Source organism: Podarcis bocagei, assembly GCF_964188305.1.
Source record: "Podarcis bocagei genome assembly, chromosome: 13".
NCBI lineage: Eukaryota > Metazoa > Chordata > Lepidosauria > Squamata > Lacertidae > Podarcis > Podarcis bocagei.
Genome location: NC_138138.1, coordinates 11913327 through 11933056, shown reverse-complemented (window position 1 = coordinate 11933056; position 19730 = coordinate 11913327). Strand labels below are relative to the sequence as shown.

The window sequence follows — 19730 nt, the reverse complement described above, 5'->3', positions numbered from 1 at the left end:
TCATGGAAGATCTCAAGTCATTGTCATCCTCTTCCTCACAGTCCTGGGATTCTTCCTCGTCGCTCTCCGTCTCCTCCCTCACCTGTGCCTCTGTCTCTGAACCCCTGACATCCATCCCCCCTCGAAGCCCCCCCTTCCCCCCTCCCGCTGCTCGGGCGCAGGTTCCGGGGGCTCCGTCGTTGCGGAGGTCGCTGCCGGACACAGGTCGTCGACGTCGATCTCCTCTGCTTCCAGTTCATTGTTTGTGTACTCGAACCCATTGTCCTCTCCCAACATGTTCACGTCCTCCCCTCCCCCTGTTGCCTGGGTGGGGTCTGCTTGCCAAGGACCCACCCGCCACCTCATGCGCCAGTCCTCTTCTGGTTGGTCGTCCCACCAGTAAGAAGGGTCGGTGTCCACCCCCGAACACGATCCCCTTGGAGGGCTCGACGCTGGCGTCGTCTCCTCTGCGGTGGAGAACCCTCGGAAGGTGCTGGCGGAAAGTGTGGGCGTAAAAAGCCAATCGTCGAAAAACTGTGCTGGCATGGGCCTGTGTGGGAAAAGGGCATGGAACTCGTCCTTGAGGAGGGGTTCGTTCAAAGCGTAGTCCGGCACCCAACTGTTGGTGCTGGCCGGGGCGCCCTCCCTGGCGAGAAAATATTCTACTCCCTCTTCCCCCCATCTCGAGTCCAGAATCTCTGTGACCTCGTTGACTGGTTCGTCCTTAGGTGACCTCCCCCTCTTGGGCGACTCCCTGCTTGGTTCCGGTGCCGTCCCTGACTCCTGAAATCTGTGTGGGGCCTTGTAGGGGGTGAGCATCGACCTATGAAAGACCGGGTGCATTCTGGAACCCTCGGGGAGGGCCAATCGAAACGCTACGGGATTGATCCTGGCCTCAACTTGGTACGGCCCTAGTTGCTTGTGTCCTAGCTTCTTTTTAGCTAACGACTTGGCCGGCACCGCTTGGGCCGCTAACCATACCCAGTCTCCCACCTGGATGTCTTCCCCCTCCCTCCTGTGTTTGTCCGCCTGCACCTTATAGGCTTGTTTAGCTAGCTCTAAATGTCTCCGTAGCTCGTCGTGCACCTCTTGCAATTCTGCTGCGAAATGGTCGGCTTCCTGTGGCTCCCCCTCCCCCGTCGTTACGAGCCCCGGGAAGGTTCTGGGATGCCTTCCATTGTTAGCAAAGAACGGCGTCACCCCCGTAGACGCATGCTTCGTGTTGTTGTAGGCAAACTCGGCCATCGGCAGGTAATCCACCCAAGCCGCGGGTCGCTGATTGGCGTAACATCTCAGGTACTGCTGCATGATCGCGTTGACCCTCTCTGCTTGGCCGTTGGTCTGCGGATGTTTCGCCGACGACAAGTTGATTTTGACGTGCAGGATCCCTAGGAGCTTCCGCCAGAAACTGGACACAAACTGGCGCCCCCTGTCGGACAGAATGGACCGTGGCAACCCATGCACCTTGAACACGTGGTCGATGAACAGTTTGGCTGTCTGCTCCGCTGTCGCCACCTTCGCGCAAGGAATGAAATGCGCCATCTTGGTGAACAGGTCTACAACCACAAGCACCGCCGTCTTGCCTCGCGAACTGGGCAGATCAGTGACAAAGTCCAGCGCCACCCTCTCCCACGGTTGCAGTGGCGTTTCCAGCGGTTCCAGCAGTCCCGCTGGCTTCTGGTGCACTGGCTTGGACCTTTGGCACGTGTCACACCTGGCGACGTACTCCGCGACCTCCCCTCGCATCTGGGGCCACCAAAAGTCTCTGGCCACTAATTCCGTTGTCTTTTCCTTGCCGAAGTGGCCAGCGCTGGGTGCGTCGTGCAACTGCTGCAGAACCTTCGCGCGGAGATCGTCTCCCGGAACGTAGAGAGCACCTTTACGGGTCAGCAGGCCGTCGCGTATCTGGAACTCGTCGTCCTTCGCTGTGCCCCTCCGCACCTCTTCCATCTTGGACTGTGCGAACGGATCCGCCTGCAACGCGCGACGCACCGCCTCCAGGTCCACGGCGGCTGAAGCGCACGCCCACGCCTGCGGTGCAAAAATGTGCTTGGCTGCCACCGGTGCCGCTGCCTCGAGATACTGCGGTTTCCTGGAGAGCGCATCTGCTATGACATTGTTGTCGCCTGGGATGTACTCTATCCTGAAATCGAAATCCGCAAAGAACTCCGCCCAGCGTATGTGCCTCTGGCTCTGTAGCTTTGCCGTGCGCCAGTACTCTAGGTTCTTGTGGTCCGTGCGGACCTGCACGGTGTGCTTGGCTCCGATGAGAAAGTGCCTCCACGCCTTGAAAGCTGCGTGGATGGCCAGCAACTCCCTGTCCCAAATGGTGTAGTTCTGCTCCGACTTGCTGAGCTTTCTGGAGTAGAAAGCACAGGGCCTCCAGTTTCCCTGCGGGTCTTCCTGTAAGAGGACGGCCCCCACCGCTCTGTCAGATGCGTCAGTCTCCACCCTCATGGGCCTGCCAGGATTCACGTGTAGCAGCTGTTCTTCGGACGCGAAGAGACTCTTAAGTCTCCTGAAGGACTGCTCCGCTTGGTCCGTCCAGGTGAACTTCTTCTTCTTGGAGCTGAGAGTGTCCGTGATAGCTGCCGTCTCCTTGGCGAAACCCCTGATGAACTTGCGGTAAAAGTTGGCGAAGCCGACGAACCTCTGGACCTCTTTCCGATTTCGCGGGCTCTTCCAGTCCAACACCGCGCGGACCTTGGCGCTGTCCATGGCTAGTCCCCTGTCGGACAGCCTATAGCCCAGAAAATCCACCTCCGTCACGTCGAATTGGCACTTCTCCAGCTTGGTGTAGAGCCTGTGCTCCCGTAGCCTCTGCAGGACCTCCTTCACGTCGCTCTCGTGAGCCTCCGGCGATTCTGAGAAGATCAGAATGTCGTCGAGGAAACATACGCACTTCTTGTAGAGGAGTCCCGCTAGCACATGATGCATAAAAGCTTGGAAAAAGTGGGAGCCATTTTGGAGACCAAACGGCATAACTCTGTATTTGTAGGTGCCCAACGGCGTGAACATGGCCGTCTTCCACTCATCACCCTCTCGCACGCGTATGAGATTGTAAGCTCCGCGGAGATCCAACTTGGTGAAGATCTTCCCTTTCCGCACCGTCGTGAGCAGGTCGTCGATCTTGGGCATGGGAAAGGCCGCGGGCTTTGTCTTTGAGTTTATGAATCTGAAGTCTACGATCAGCCTCTTTTGGGGCGTGTCTTTCTTCTTCACAAAAAACACAGGACTGCCCCCTACAGCCTTCGATTCTCGGATGAATCCCCGCTGCAGATTGTGATCTATGAATTCCCGGAGCTCCTGCAGCTCCTCCTCGGACATGGAATACAGCTTCACAGGCGGCAGCGTTGTCCCTGGCAAGAGATCAATAGCGCAATCGTAGGGCCGGTGAGGTGGCAACTGGTCAGCCTCCTTCTCGCAGAAAACCTCCAAAAACCCCTTGTACTTGAGGGGTACTGCTTGCGCCATGCTGAGACGTAGCTGCTGCCCCTCCTCTTGGCCCTCCTCCTCCTGACCGGTCTGGATGCAATGCTGCGCGCAATAGGACGAGCCAAAGGTGAGCTGCCGCTGGTACCACGCCATGGTCGGGCTGTGCCTATCCAGCCAACTCATGCCTAACACTATAGGCGTGTCTGACAGGCGGGTGACGTTGAAACTGATGACTTCTCGGTGATTGCCAATTTGCATCACCATGGGCGGCGTCTGTTGTACCACTTGCCCCCCCAGCAGCTTCCTGCCATCCACTGTGACGACGTTCAATGGCAGCGTGGCTGGCAGAAGCTCTATGCGATGCTGCTTGACGAACTGCACCCCCACGAAGTCTGCGTTGCTCCCACTGTCAATTGTGATGGGGACCTCCAGGGTGCGTCCATTAGGTAGCTGGAGGGTTGCAGTGAGCTGCACTACAGGTTTGGGTGGCAGGGGGTCTGTAGGCTGCAAAGGCGCTGGGGACTGCTCTATTGACTTGCCTGGCTGTGCCCCAACATTGCTGATTCCAGCCAGGCATTGTCGTTTCCCTGACACAGCTCTTCATGTTGTGCTGCTGCATTTACTGTCGCCAAGGCTGCAGTGTGCTGCCGGAGCCTCTGGGGACACTCTTTCGCCATGTGCGTTGCACTGTCACAGACGTAACACTTCCTGTTCCCTCTAGGAGGCTTCTTCTTGACTGTTCCGGACGCTGGGGCTCCGGCTGCTGACTGAGCCTTTGCACTCCCCAGTTCCATAGGCTCCTCCCCTGGCTGCAGCTGAGGGGAGAGACGCGGACGTCCTGGATCTCTGGGAAACAAAGGAGGCACTCTAGACGGTGCGTGAAGCTGGCTACCCCCCTCATTGCGCCAAGGGCGTTCTTCCTGGCGCACTCCAATGGCAAGCGCACGCTGCACCACGTCTGCCAGGGTTTTAGGTCTGTCCCCCCTAGCCAGCTCCTCCTTCACCGGGCCAGAGAGCCCCTCCCAAAATAAGTCTCTGACAGCCAGAGAATCTTTCTCCCATCGCAGCACATTCAGCAAGGCGAAAAAGCGAGCATGGTACTGACGTACGGAAGCCTTGCCTTGCCTTAAACCATGGATCTGCTGGCGTGCCACATCCACCTCCACGCTAGACTGAAAGCAAGCGTCCATGCATTTGATAAATTCATCAGTGTCCCTTCGAGCTGGGCAATCCTCGCGCCACAGATTGCGCAGCCAAGCCCTCGCTTCCCCATGCAAGTGGGACACAATGAAACCCACTTTCTCCTCTTCATCTTTAAAGTCGTCGCGAAGCAAATGCAACGCATATTCTACGTCTGCTCTAAAACTGGGGTACTGCTTCAGGTTCCCATCGAAGTGGGCTACCAAGTTGCCTCCTCTTCTGCCCAGTGCTACTCCAGCAGCTTTGGCCCCCGGGAACCCCACCTGGCATGCACGATCCCACCTGGCTTGCAGATCTTGGCACCGCTTTTCCGCCTCTTCCCCCCTCTTCTGGGAGATCGCTACCTCAGTGGTAAGCTGGGAGACTGCGTTGCGTAGCTCAGCTATCTGCTGCTCCATACTCATGGCTGCCAAACTTCGTGAGCTTTGCAAAAAAAATTTTTGCGTATCTTAGGGAGGGGACTTACTGTCAGAGGCTGCCTCAGGTCTCAGCTCACAAAAGACCAACGCCAAGCTCTTCTTATATACAAGGATGTTTATTGCAGTTCATTATTGATTCCACAACCGAGGCGCGCAGCCCCGAGTCTCTAACGTTAGACATTTGAAGTCCCCTCTGAATCGGTCCCGCCCCTGCACCAACTTAAGAGGCTTGTGCTAGACCACCTCTTCCTGTCTTTCCTTTTCCGCAGGGTCTTTCTGCCCCCCTGGGTTCCTTCCCTCCTGCTCTCTCCTGAAGCGGATTCCTGAGATGCCTGTTCCCCCCTCCTTCGTGCTTTGGGGCTGGGCTCCTCCTCCGGGCTTTCTCCATTTCCGCGCGCCTCCACATTTGAACTTGGCGCGCGCTCGCTACCCCTGACCTTCCTTTTGACACTTACACTACTCCCTGTACTACTCTCCGCCTCTTCCGCCAGGACGTTCTCCCCAGATCTCCTTCCCCTGTCTCTTTCCTGCTCCGCTCCGTGTGTCACACTGGGAACCCCCCTCTCTTCCCTTCGTTCCTGCTGGGAAGCCGGCCCCGATCTCCCACTCCCGCTCGGGGTTTCCCTGCTGCTTCCCTGCTCCTGGCAGGTCCCCCCTGTGACCCCCCTTGTCCTGACTAGGGGCGCCCCCTCCTGAGAATCCTCCGATTCACTTGAGAGACTCATGGAAGATCTCAAGTCATTGTCATCCTCTTCCTCACTGTCCTGGGATTCTTCCTCGTCGCTCTCCGTCTCCTCCCTCACCTGTGCCTCTGTCTCTGAACCCCTGACAGGTACCTTTGCCTTTTTGCCATGCACGGCATGCTCCTGGCTCTTCTTCACTTTAACCACAGCTTGAAATCTCCCTTTTCTGATTGTGACAGGCACAGGAAAGGTGGTCAGAGTTTCCCCAAAACTGGCTGCCAGCCCAATCTCTGATACCTCCCAGGCTTATGCTGAGGATGAGATAACATTACCTGGAAATTCACATACTGTAACTTCTGTTTGCTGGGCTCCTGGGCATCCTTCTGTTCACTATGCATCTGTAAATAAAGCCGGACTTTCTGAGCGTGCCTTTTGCCCTGGAAAACAGAAGGATTGGTTTTATATCAGGATGCACCTTGGGGTTCTCTTTTGAGATGAAATGAATAAGGCCTGGAATATACGGTACCTTTGAAAAAAACTTGGAGAACTGCAATGTTTAGAGAATTCCTTAGCTATAAGAATAACAAGGAGAATAAAACCCTCTTGCCTGCCAACATAATATGGACTTGTTAAGTATGATGGAAAAGTCCCATACCAGCGACTGTGATGATAAGAAGGGGTTAAGATCGGAACTATGATATTGGGAGAAAACGCAGGAACAAAAGCAAAAGATTTTCTCTGGAGCGGCCAGAACATGGGAAGTCCCGTTAAATTATTTAATTCAGAATATATACAGTGGTACCTCGGTTTACATACGTTTCAGGTTACATACGCCGCTAACCCAGAAATATTACCTCAGGTTAAGAACTTTGCTTCAGGATGAGAACAGAAATCGTGCTCTGGCGGCACGGCAGCAGCAGGAGGCCCCATTAGCTAAAGTGGTGCTTCAGGTTAAGAACAGTTTCAGGTTAAGAACAGACCTCCAGAACGAATTGAGTTCTTAACCCGAGGTACCACTGTAATTGGCCTTTTTATTTGTTATGTGATGTAGCATGATTTGATATGTTATTAATTGCAATGTTATTAATGAAAAATTATTAAACATTTTTTTAAAAAAGAGAGAATTTCTTAGCTGTGAGAGAATATTGTCCCCATTTCACAACAGCAGCAATTGCTTGCCAGCTTCCAGTGCTTGCGGTTACCTCTAAAGCATTAAATAGCTTGACCCCAGATACTTACGAGACTGTCTCCTCCTCTGCCAGCCTGACCACTACCTAAGCTCTGCTAGAGAGTTTCTTCTTTGCATCCCAACAGTGGCCAATGCATGGCTGGCTGGGATGCAGGACGGCTCGCGACTCTCCTTACAGTACCTATGAGCCCCATCAGAATGAATGGGAGCCACGGAAGAGCTCTTTGGTGGCCGAGCACAGCTCCCGCCCCTTTCTTGTCTTGTTTGGTGCAGGGCTTCCTCAGGCAATGTGCCTGCAGAGGCTCAAGTCTCCAGGCAGGACAAGGAGAAGGGAGAGAAGGAAGCATGACAACACAGACAGTTCAGAGGCTACTTGTCTCAGAACGCCCACAGCAGCTGATACTCAGGGGAAAACTTTAACAAGCTGGTTTAGAGAAGAGATTACCGTATTTTTCGCACCATAAGACGCACTTTTCCCCCTCCAAAAATGAAGGGGAAATCGGGGTGCGTCTTATGGGGCGAATGCCTGCAAGCCTCGCGCGCCCGGCAGGAGGTCCCACCGGGTGCGCGAGGCTTGGGGCGGCAGCCTGTCGCCCGAAGCACGGGGAGCCCTCTGGAGGGCTCCCCCTGCTTCGGGCGAGTGTCTGCAAGCCTCGCGCACCCGGCAGGAGGTCCCGCCGGGTGCGGGAGGCTTGGGGCGGCAGCGGACTGCTTGCCGGCATGCAGAAGCTTGGGGCGCGCTGAGCTCAGCCCGCCCCAAGCTTCTAGGTGCGCGCAAGCAGTCCGCTGCCGCCCCAAGCCTCGCGCACCCGGTGGGACCTCCTGCCGGGTGCGGGAGGCTTGGGGCGGCAGTGGACTGCTTGCCGGCACGCAGAAGCTTGGGGCGCGCTGACCTCAGCTTGCCCCAAGCTTCTGGATTAGCGCAGAGGTCCCTAGCCCTGGGAGAGGCGCCCGGCTCTCCCACGCTAGCAGAGACCTTGCCAGCACGCAGAAGCTTGGGGCGCGCTGACCTCAGCTCGCCCCAAGCTTCTGGATTAGCGCAGGGGTCCGCTAGCCCTGGGAGAGGCGCCCGGCTCTCCCATGCTAGCAGAGACCTTGCCGGCACGCAGAAGCTTGGGGCGCGCTGAGCTCCGCACGCCCCAAGCTCCTGGTGTAGCGCAGCGCACCTGGGGGGGAAATAAATTTTTTTCCCTTTATTTCCCCCCCTAAAATCTAGGTGCGTCTTATGGGCCGGTGCGTCTTATGGGGCGAAAAATACGGTAAATCAAAGTGGCGCGGGATAAAGAAAAATGGATCCCATGCCTTTAATATGTTGGTTTCACTGGCCAAAGCAATGTTATTAGCAATGAAACAAGACAAATATTTTACAGTGGTACCTCGGGTTACAGACACTTCAGGTTACAGACTCCGCTAACCCAGAAATAGTACCTCGGGTTAAGAACTTTGCTTCAGGATGAGAACAGAAATTGTGCTCTGGTGGTGCGGCAACAGCAAGAGGCCCCATTAGCTAAAGTGGTGCTTCAGGTTAAGAACAGTTTCAGGTTAAGAACGGACCTCCGGAACAAATTAAGTACTTAAGGCGAGGTACCACTGTACTTGGGTTGGGGTGTGCGTCTTAGGAAAATTAATAGCTGTGGCCCTATATTAACATGTGTTCAGGACTAGGAGAAGCGACTGTATGGCAGGACAGCATGAATATGCATTTACATGGGATAATATCGTTACGGCTGTCAGGCGATGATGTAACCCGTTACTTGATCTTTTCCCAATGGGTCAAAGCGCACAGATGGCTAGAACAGGTTTCTTCAATGAACAATTGTGGATGGTGATTACAAGCTCATGGGGATTCTTAAGACTTACCAGTCAAGGGTGAAGTAGGGCAATTTTGGGCATGACTTGTACTGCAACCCACAGAGACAAGTCTGAGTTTTTGCAGGTGGCTTTGAGGAGACAGTCCCCCCCCAATATGCTGCCTATTTTTGGAGAAAACCCCTTGGTTTTACCTATCTATCTATCTATCTATCTATCTATCTATCTATCATCTATCTATCTATCTATCTATCCATCTATCTATCATTATCTTTCTTTGTTGTTTATTTCTAAGTTGCTTTGGGCTGCCCTGGGCAAGATAAAAGCAACCAACAAATTTAATAAACAAATAAAATAAATGAACTGTTTCAAAGTGCAACACTCTATGTCTGGGTGTCTGCCTATTCAGTTTGAATATTTATAAACGAACAGATATTCTAAAAATGCTACAATTCTCTAGTGGACTCTCCTCCCAAGGAAATTGAGCCTGTACTGGGAAACACTGAAATGTCCTTTGCTAGGAGTTAAGGGGTGTGTGTGTGCAGGAAACACAACTGACATATTCTGCTCCAAAAGCTTACCTCATAGTGTGCAGCCCTTTGTGATTCAAACTGCAATACAGCTCCACAAACTTTGCAGAAAGTGTCTGTGCACAGTTCTTTCCTTGTCACTTCATCCAAAGTATCATCTAAATGAATGATTAAGGATATAGCAGTCAATAAGCAGAGGAGTGATCTGATTACCTTTAGCGTTTAGCAGAGACTTATTCAGCCCACAATTTTGATCTTGGAACTGAGGGACCTATTTACCGAACGCTTATCCGGATTTGTTTGCAGAGAAGTTAAGTCTTATCAAGGAATTGTTATCCCTCACTTTTCTTCCTACAAAAAGTCTGGGTTGTTCTTTTGAGGGTGTGTGTGCAGAAGTGACAAATCCACTTTAACCAAATCTGTTGGTCTCTGTGTTAATCCAACTAGCAAAACAGTGTCCATCTCGAAGCAGCCCTAGTCTACCGTATTTTGCGCCCCATAGGACGCTCTGGCCCATAGGACGGACCTAGGTGTTTTTTTGGGGGGGGGGAAATAAAGAAAAAAAAATATTTCCCCCCCAGGTGCGGGGCTGGAAGAACCAGGTCGGGGAACAGTGGGAAGGCACGCTCTGCCTCCCCGCTGTCCCCTGAGCTTGTGGGGCTGGCGATGGGGAGAAGTGCGCTGATCCCGGGACTGCAGGCAGCTCTGCGCCGCCATCCGGAGACCCTGGTATTGGGAAAGATGGAGGGCACAAGGAGAAGGGGACGACAGAGGACAAGATGGTTGGACAGTGTTCTCGAAGCTACCAGCATGAGTCTGACCAAACTGCGGGAGGCAGTGGAAGACAGGAGTGCCTGGCGTGCTCTTGTCCACGGGGTCACAAAGAGTCGGACACGACTAAACGACTAAACAACAAGATGATAATTTACTGCATCTTGTTCATGAGTAACCCCATAATGCAGAAAAAAAGAAAAAAGAAATGGCCTCAACCCTGGTTCTTTGCCTTCTTTGCCTGCTCATGCCCGGATGCCTGATATCTTTAAAGAGTTTTAAGAAAACGAAACTGCAGATAGAAAACCTTTTGTAACATATTCCGAAACCGAGTTGAAGAGAAGTCAATTATTGTTGTGTGATTTAGTTATTTAGTTACTGTAAGTTTAATTTGTTGGTGTTTTATGTTATGTAATGTTTTTCTTTTTTGTTGTTTTTTGTGTTTTGTTTGTCTTTTTTGTTGCTTTAATGTTTGGTGTTGTATAATGAATTGAAACTAATAAAAATTAAATGAAAAAAAAAAAGAAAAGACCCTGATGTTGGGAAAGATGGAGGGCACAAGGAGAAGGGGACGACAGAGGACAAGATGGTTGGACAGTGTTCTCGAAGCTACCAGCATGAGTCTGACCAAACTGCGGGAGGCAGTGGAAGACAGGAGTGCCTGGCGTGCTCTGGTCTATGGGGTCACAAAGTGTTGGACATAACTAAACGACTAAACAACAACAACAGGCAACTCTTGTCCCAATGGAGGAGATTGAATTAAACCAGTTTCACTCATTACAGCTGCTAGGGGTGGGGGACAGGTGTTTCTTAAGATATGTGAAAAGTGATGTAAAGAAGCATGTACACTTATCTGCAATGTCTACATGTTAGGTGTTTGCTGTGGAAAACACTGGTGTGCTACTTGTATTTCCCAAAGCAATCATAAAGGATTGCATACAACTAAGAGTAGACCCAGTGAAGTTAATGGGTGGAGGTTTAGCCATAATGCAGGTGGTGACCATTTTGTGCAGGGGTTGTGTTCCTCCTCGGACCCCACACGTCGGCAGAGTGCATATAAGCAAGCAAGCCCGTTTTGCCTTCTTTTGGGTCCAAAAGGACCCATGCGTTGGCAACCGCATGTTAATTGGGCATGCCTAAAATGTTCCCCGCTTGTAATTCAGACTGTGCTGGCGCAAGGCGAAAGGATTTGTTATTTGTATGACAATGGACTGCCTTCCACCTCGTACTATGAGAAGATCAGGCTATGATGTGCACGAAGCGGTCCATTTTCAAAGCACTGGGGAAAGGATGAAAAATTAAGACACACGGGAAGACAGAATTATTGGGGAATGTGGAGGAATGTTGGAAGAAAACCTGATTTCATGTTTGGACACTTAACCGTAGACACTAAGAGCTCTGCAGCCAGAATGAAGTCAAGATCGTGTGCAAATGTGGCATTATCAAGGCAATCTATTCATGTTTTTGGCAGGGTTTTCTGTTCTAACCATTCAGCAAATCCTAAGGCAGAGGATGCTGCTGATTAACAGAATGGCCGCTTCTGGCAGCCATCTTTGTGTTGCCTGCCCCAAACTCCTCTCCTGCAAGCTGTACCACGCAGAACACTTTTATATAAAAAAAGAAAAACCCACAGCAACTGGAGGAAGAGAATGAACATGGGAACCAGTGGGGGGAGCAGTGTGTTTATGTGGGTTTCCCCCTTTTTTTTCTTTTTAAAAAAAATTTTATTAGTATTTTCCACACAACAACACAAAAGATATCGAAAAATAACAATACACAAAAATCAACATTCGAAAACGAAAACAAAAAAAAAACCAAAAAACCCACAAATCTATATCTTACAAGATTATAAACACTAAAACAAGAAACTAAAACAAGACTTCCACCAATCCCACAGCACCTCCTTTATCTCTCATTGTGTCTTCCTGTTTTCTTTATCATCTCTATCCTAACATCTAGATATAAATCCCTCTTTCATATCCTTTCCCTTCACAAGGTTATTCCAGACTCAGCCAGATTTCTGTCCTCAAACCTTGACTTTTGAGGTATTCATTTAGGCACTCCCATTCTTTTTTTACTTCACTTTTTGGTTTTTGTCTTATTATGTCTGTCAATTTGGCTAATTCTAAGTATCTAAGTTTCTGTGGGTTTCTGTGCACATGCTTCGAGGCAACATGTGACGATATCCAGCTGAAGCCCAAAATCCATTTACATGGATAAAGATTCAATGGGAGTCAATGGCTTTCTGTAAACGAACATAAATCAAAATTTAAGTTCCAAATTTAAAATAAAGTACCCGAACGTGTGGACTTGCTTGTAAAAACACGTTCTAAATCATTATCCAGAATATAGTTTTTTCCCCAAGATCAGCCAGGTATGAACGCTATTAGCTGCTCAAATCTACTTCGGCAAAGTCTATTCAGAAGGAAGCCCCACTAAATTTAAAATTATAGAATTGTGGTGTCATCAGGGACCCTGATGATCATCTAGTCCAACTCTCTGCAATGCAGGAATCTTTTGTCCAGCGTAGGGCTTGAACCCACAACCCTGAGATTGTCATGCACGGTCAACTAAGCCATCTCAGTCCAACCAGCCGGGCTCACTCCCAAGTAGGTACTTATTCTGCAAGGTTACGTATGAACAACCAAACACAGGGCAGAGTTGCAGAGTGGAACATTCAGGTGCCAATCTACAAATGCACATTCACATCAGATTAATTAAAAACTTTTTGATCAGTTGACAAGCTGGCCCTAACTAATTGGGCACTTAGGAAACAAAAACATTTCAAGGAATTAAACAGGGATCATCATTCCACTCCCCTTCTCACACAAGAGGCACATGTGGTGACATGTGGTATGCCGCATTTTAAAACAAGAAAGAATGCTTTAAGATTACTGTATTATTTGTATGCAAATTTATGCAGATTTTGTAAATACTCATGCCATGCTCCTGAGGCAATTGCCATGTTTAATTCTTTTAATTATTAAAACTTTAATTCAGCTTCGCATATTCTTCTTCACATCCACATTGGTCTGGTTTGAATACCATGGCAAACCATGCTTTAGCATTATGAACAAGGTATGGGGATGCAGGTGGTGCTGTGGGTTAAACCACAGAGCCTAGGACTTGCCGATCAGAAGGTTGGCGGTTTGAATCCCCGCGATGGGATGAGCTGCCGTTGCTCGGTCCCTGCTCCTGCCAACCCAGCAGTTCGAAAGCACGTCAAAGTGCAAGTAGATAAATAGGTACCGCTCCGGCGGGAAGGTAAATGGCATTTCTGTGCACTGCTCTGGTTAGCCAGAAGCGGCTTAGTCATGCTGGCCACATGACCCGGAAGCCGTACGCTGGCTCCCTCGGCCAATAAAGCGAGATGAGAGGTCTGATTCAGCAGGGCTCTCATTCTACAATGCCCTGTTGCTTTGAGTTAGCAGAGGATCACAAGACATTACTGCAATTGCAGGAGTCCTCACAAAAACTACGTCTCCCCAAATCCCCTAAACTTTGAACCCTAATGCTGTGTTACCTAGATGATGAAGGCAATCTCAGGAAGTTCTCCCCCCTCAATCCTTCTTATGGCATGGCTGTTGCTTCTCCTGCTGTTTGAAGAGTAAAAGCTAGAAGGAATGTGTGTTTTGGGGGTCTGGGGAACAGCGGGTGCCAGGAAAACGAGCCCCTAATTCTTCCGCAGCTCAGATTCTCATATGGGATGGAGAATACACCCTGCAGCTCCAAAAACTCATCTCTCATTTGTGGTGACCTTTTAAGAGCCTCCGAATTTAGTTTTCGAGCTTGGTTTGGAAATTCTTTGTCAACAACTCTAAAGTAAGCTCAAAAATGCTTTCGGTGCTTAGAGTGGATCCTGCTTTCGGCCATGTTGTTTCCCTTTTACAGTGGTACCTCGGGTTAAGTACTTAATTCATTCCTGAGGTCCGTACTTAACCTGAAACTGTTCTTAACATGAAGCACCACTTTAGCTAATGGGGCCTCCTCCTGCTGCTGCACCGCCAGAGCACAATTTTTGCTCTCATCCTGAAGCAAAGTTCTTAACCTGAAGCACTATTTCTGGGTTAGCGGAGTCTGTAACCTGAAGCGTATGTAACCTGAGGTACCACTGTATTTGGGTTGCAATCCATTTCACTTTGCTAGCTTTCGTCTCTCGGCAATTTCACGTGGTGTATATTTCTTATGAATGTACCCCATGCGGTGAGAGCAGTTATTCACCACATCAGGGGGCCTTGCATATTTTTTTCCCTACATGGGAAATGCCAGCTGTAGAAACACCGATGAAAAAGATTCACTGTGTGAAATTGGTGCAAGAAAATAGTATTGGAGTGATTTTGCCATGACATAAGGCCTCTAATTCTTTCTTGCCCTGCTTCCATATACTCATGTCCCACTATCATCAGTTCACAAAAAATTCCAGTCCAACGTGTCAGCCAGCCATTTATTGTTGGTCCTGAGTAGAGGCGGCAGGTTCTGCCTCCCACCTGTTGCCGCGCTTTACGCAAGTTCAGCAGCACGCTAGCACCACTGCTGCAAGTTTCCTGGTGTCTAATGTGGAGTGAGAGAGTTATTTCACATTAGGCATTCCTGCATTCCATCTCATAATCTGATCTTATGTTTATTGCCTGTCAAAGTGGCACAGTGGTATTTTGCTCAGGGCTTTGAGCCTATGAGTTGTCTCATATATTGCCGCATATATAATTTGTGCACTGTAAGCATTCAACTTGTTTTGAGCGGAGAATTGGTGGAGAGAGGAACTTCCGCAAGCAAGATAATGACTTCTCAACTCACTGTACAGGAAAATACATTTTCCTGCTTGAGGAAGAAGGGGCTTAAACGCTGTGGAAGAGCACATATTTTCCACGAATACATTCCCAGGCTCAATCCATGCCCCTCCCAGCTAAACGATCTGAGTTAGAAGGTCTGGGAGCCCCATTTGATGGAGACCCTTGGAGAGTCACTGCAGATCAGTGGGGCGACAATTTGTGGCGTGTATGAACCTGGAAGAACAGCACACGACTCAGCTCTTAAATCACAATTGTTCCCCTAGTTTGCTGCAGTTTAAACACAGTCTCTTAAGGATTAGAGAAAGAGAGAAATCGCCTGCTTACTAACCCCAAACAGAAGATTGTTCTGTTGGGACAAATATTTGGTTGGAACGAAACTTCAGGAAAGATCAGGCCTCCTCCTGCCTCCATTTAAACTTACAAACACCTACAAGAAGGAATAATAGAATTGTAGAGTAGGAAGGGACCCTGAGGTCATTCCCCTGCAATGTAGGAATACTCAGAATGAAAGACTCTTCCTACTACAAATCAGAGTTACAGCCTATATCAGAGTGGTCCGACATGAGGCCTGGGGGCTGTAAAACCCCCAGAATTCAATGGGGCGTGCCTGTTGCTAAGTGTGAATAGCATAAGCCTTGCTCATCACTTCTCATTCCTCTTTAGGTATGAGCTCAACTGAAGAAAGAGAAGAGATGGAAAGGAACAAGTGGCAAATTTAATTATAGTGACAAAATCCTACTGCCCTTGTCTCTGTATTTTCATTGTTTTAAATAATGAGAAAGGAAGTTAGAAATCAAAAAGAAAAAATTAAAAATCCATACCTAAAGGCCGTTGTGAAATCTGGTGGGATATGAATAAGGATTTATGACCTCACAAGCTGTGAGATTCTGAGTGAGTGATATTTTAAATCTCTTGCTGAAGCACACACAAAGTCCAATCACTCAAAAGGAGAGGTACAAACTCTGACAATTATTTGGAATCTACACCAAACCTCTCTTGCCGTAAGTGGCATACATGTTTTCTGTAAGGCACCACACGTGTGATACAAACTAAGGTCCATCCATCTTCAAAGACCACATGAATAATGTATTGCCACAGATCAACTGTTAAGGTGGCGGAGACATACCTCAGTGGCAGAGCACACACCTGCATGAAAATTTTTTCCAAAGTTAATTCCAACTTGGATAGCAGGACAGGATATCAGAACCACTCCAAGCCAAAGCAGATACCACAAGGCTTTGATGAACCAAGTGTCTGATGTAGTATGAAGCAAGATTATATGAAGACATTGAGGGGAGGCTACTCAAATCTGCTGATGAAACCAAACTGGGAGGGGTAGCCAGTGCCACTGAAGACAGAATTGGGATTCAAAATGACCTGAACAGATTGGAGAACTGGGCCCAAACTAACAGAATTTCAGTAGGGACAAACGTCAGGCTTTACACATAGGCAGGAAGAACCAGCTGAACAAATGTAAGATTGGGGACACCTGGTCTGCCGGTCGTACATGAGAAAAGGATCTAGGGGTCTTAGTAGAACAAAAGCTTAACATGAGTCAACAGTGTGATGCAGATGCAGAAAAAGCTAATGCTATTCAAGGCTGCATCAAAAGAAGTCTAGTGTCCAAATCAAGGGAATGAATAGTACCACTCTATTCTGCCTTGGTCAGACCGCACCTGGAATACTGTGCCCAGTTCTGAGTGCCATAATTTAAGAAGGATATTGACAAGCTGGAATGAGTGCAAAAGAGGGAGACCAAGAGGATCAAGAGTCCAGAAACCAAGCCTCATGAGGAACGATTGAGGAAGTTGGCTATATTTAGCCTGGATAAGAGGAGACTGAGAGGAGATAGGATAGCCATCTTCAAATATCTAAAGGGCAGATGGAGCAAGCTCCTGCATGGGAGGGCACAACGTGAACCAATTTATTCAAGTTATAAGAAAGGAGATTCTGATTTAAGTATCAGGAAGAACTTTCAGAGGTAAGGGTTGCTCAACACTCAAAAGAGAGGTGGTGGACTCTCCATCCTTGGAGGTTTCTAAGCAGATGTTGGATGGCCATTTGCCATGGATGCTTTTGTTGAGATTCCTGCCTTGCAGGGGGTTGGACTAGATGACCCTCAGGATCCCTTCCAACTCTTCAATTTTATGATTGCATATGGGCCAAAAGAAATTTCTAACTCAAATGATGTGTCTTAAGATATTTTTCAAATGTTTGCTTTCTGAAGAGTTGTGAGTTTTTTTTAGTGGGTGTATTGGATGAGATTTAAGATTTCACTCACTGTTGCTGTATATTTTTCAGAGCCAGTAAAATGTCGTAGGGAGGAAATCTCTTGCCACTCATTCCTGGGAGGTGTTGCAAGTCAGATTCTCTGTGAGGTGGTCTCCAAGTCTGGTTGTTAATGGATTCTTGGACAGTTTGCCTGCAATGTGCTTTGACTACTGTAGCCACCCTGTGGTACGAAGTGAGCAAGTTTTGGCTGCACAAAGGATTCTTAAAACATGATGGTCTGTGTGGTCAATACTTATGGGGGGGAAAGTTATATTTCCCCATCCTTTCCATGTGTGTTGTCCATGAAGCCCACTGTGCCATTAGACCCCTGCCACACCACTGCATTCCTACAACATCACGATTGCTTGTTTTCAAACTGATGACTGCTGTTTGTCATTTATTATGGTGGGGTTTTTTTTGCCATAGCAGCCGCTTTCGAGTGCTTACCAGAACTGTGTGATACAAAGTCCAAACCAATAAATCCAACACAACGCCGCAGAAACTCTATATGCAAGAATGACACCAGAGCTAGCGCAGACCTTATTTCTTCCAAGTTCACCTAAGCAACTTACTACTTATCTGAGCAGATGATGTGCATGTTCAGCATAATATGACAGAAGTACACCTGAGCAGGACACACCCAACCCTTACTTTGCTTGTGTTCTCCCTTTAGTTTTGTTTGTACCATTACACCACTCACAAGGAGGCGGCTCACCTATTGGGTTGGTTCCCTGTCGACGTACCCCAACCTGCCGCCCTTTCAGCACCTGGCGCTGTGCTGGTTTTTCCTCTAATTCAGCATGAATCTCTGGGGTCATGGGTTCGAGCCCCACAATGGACAAAAGATTCCTGCATTTAAGGTGACTGGACTAAGATGCCTCTTGCCATCCCAACACTTCGTTTCTATGCATGTGTGTAGTAGAAGCTGCACAGAAACTCTACCAAAGTTTAATTGTGTGTGTGTTTTAAGGATTCTCCCCCAGTTTTAGTTTTTCTTATTTTTTTTATAAGCCGCCTTGAGTCCCTGTCAGAGGAAAAGGCAGGGTATAAATAAATAGATAATAATAGTAGTATTTTTTCTAAATAATAATAGTATTTTTCTTAAAATAATAAGGTTCCTCTTCTAGCTGCTTCCTCTTTCTCAGAGACTCACCACGCCATTATCAGCCACTTTTGCTCTACCCCCTGTGATAGGAATTTTATGGTCTTAGATATATGGTAATGTTCATAAGTGTACCAACCAAGCACGTACATAGATCAGCACAGGAAGGCCAACCTGGAACCATTTTGCTTCCTAAACTGACCAAATGTTTTCTCTGCAAGGTCAAAGTGGGAAACCTCCCCACTGTCTCTTTCCTCACGAATCCTGTCTTAAGGACATATTTAAGATATGAATAGGGTGTGAGCCTGTGACATGGCCCAGGAACTAAGTATTTATCATTACAAAGGACTGGCCAGGCTACCCAGGCAATCTAAGCAAGTAGCCTGCCAGATAAACAAGGACAGGAGAAAAACAACATTCAAATTTCTGTTTCAAGACCGCCTTTTCTGTGATGTAGGTATGATGTATCTGGGGGGTGGTCTTAGGTTACACCCCTTCCGTGATGTATGTATGATTTTTCTGGGGGTGGTCTTGAGCTACAGGGTGGCAATTTCAAAAGTCCATATAAGGCCTTGCGCACCATTGTTCTGGGTCCCTCCTCTCTCCTCCATGTGAGGGGAGTACCCTGTTGCAACAGATCAATAAAGATCAAGCTTACTAGCTGCTTTGCTTCTCAATATTCTCTGGTTGGCCTCTGTTATTCTCTCCTACCAACAGGGAACCTATGTAAGGACTCTATATGGGCTCTTGGGTACCCCATAAGGGAAAAGGGCAAGTTTTGTTTACACCCAACCACTAAATCCTAGAAAGCCCCCAATTTACCTGAAACAACCCCCCCCGTCCCTGCCAGCTTCCTGTGCGTCACTTCCTCCTCCTCCTCCCGCGCCCCTTCCTCTACCTAGGAGTTGGGGTGGGCAGGGCCTTTCCCTGCCGGCCACTCAGCTCACCACTCACCTGCTCTCTGGCCGCGGGGGGGTGGCGGCAGCGGGGGGGAGGGGGCGCCCCCTCCCCCCTCTGCCCTCTCCCGCCCCACAGCAGCAGCAGCAGCAGGTGCCGCCGCCGCCGCCGCCGCCGCCATGGCTGGGGAAGCGGGCCCCGCCCACCCTCGGCGGCAAAGGCCTCGCGGGGGGGAAGCGGTGAAGAGATGGCAGCCGCGACCCGGAAGCAGAAAGCGGCCAGCGTCGGAAGCCGGAACTTCACATCCGCAGCAGGCGTCTCCTTTCGAACGGCTTTTTTTTTAAAAAAAAAAAATAGCTTAGCTCCGCCCCGCCAGCCGCGCACCTTCCTGGTTGGTCTCCGAGCCCCTGTCAATCACTGCTCTGCCCCAATCAGGTGCTCTCTAGGATGTAAAAGCGGTCGGGATTGATTTGCTGAGGGGAGAGGGGGGGGCGGGAGCGCTTATGTTTGCTGGAGCTGGCGAGAGCAATGCTGTTTGGCAATGTATGGACGATGACCAAAGGTTCCTCCACATTTGGTCTGCTGCTGCTAAGCATAACCTTGCAGGGGTGTTGCAAATTGTTCCACCTTGTCCCAGTTCCAACATGCAGTGTTA

General features: G+C 49.3%; 1 protein-coding gene across 2 annotated transcripts in view; it reads right to left on the bottom strand.

The window, feature by feature from the left end:
- Positions 1–19284, bottom strand: part of LOC308571098 (zinc finger matrin-type protein 1-like) — a 28865-nt gene extending 9581 nt beyond the window's left edge. Inside the window, exons 1-3 of one of the 2 annotated variants that reach the window (XM_081166480.1) lie at positions 19133–19284; positions 9296–9402; positions 6049–6153 (exon numbers count right to left, since the gene is read on the bottom strand). In XM_081166480.1, the coding sequence (XP_081022606.1) occupies positions 6049–6153; positions 9296–9402; positions 19133–19256 (336 nt within the window). In that variant the 5' untranslated portion in view covers positions 19257–19284. Of the gene's footprint in view, positions 1–6048; positions 6154–9295; positions 9403–17791; positions 17974–19132 lie in introns of those variants that run through there. The other variant, XM_081166481.1, reaches the window with a different exon arrangement.
- Positions 19285–19730: the final 446 nt, after the last annotated feature.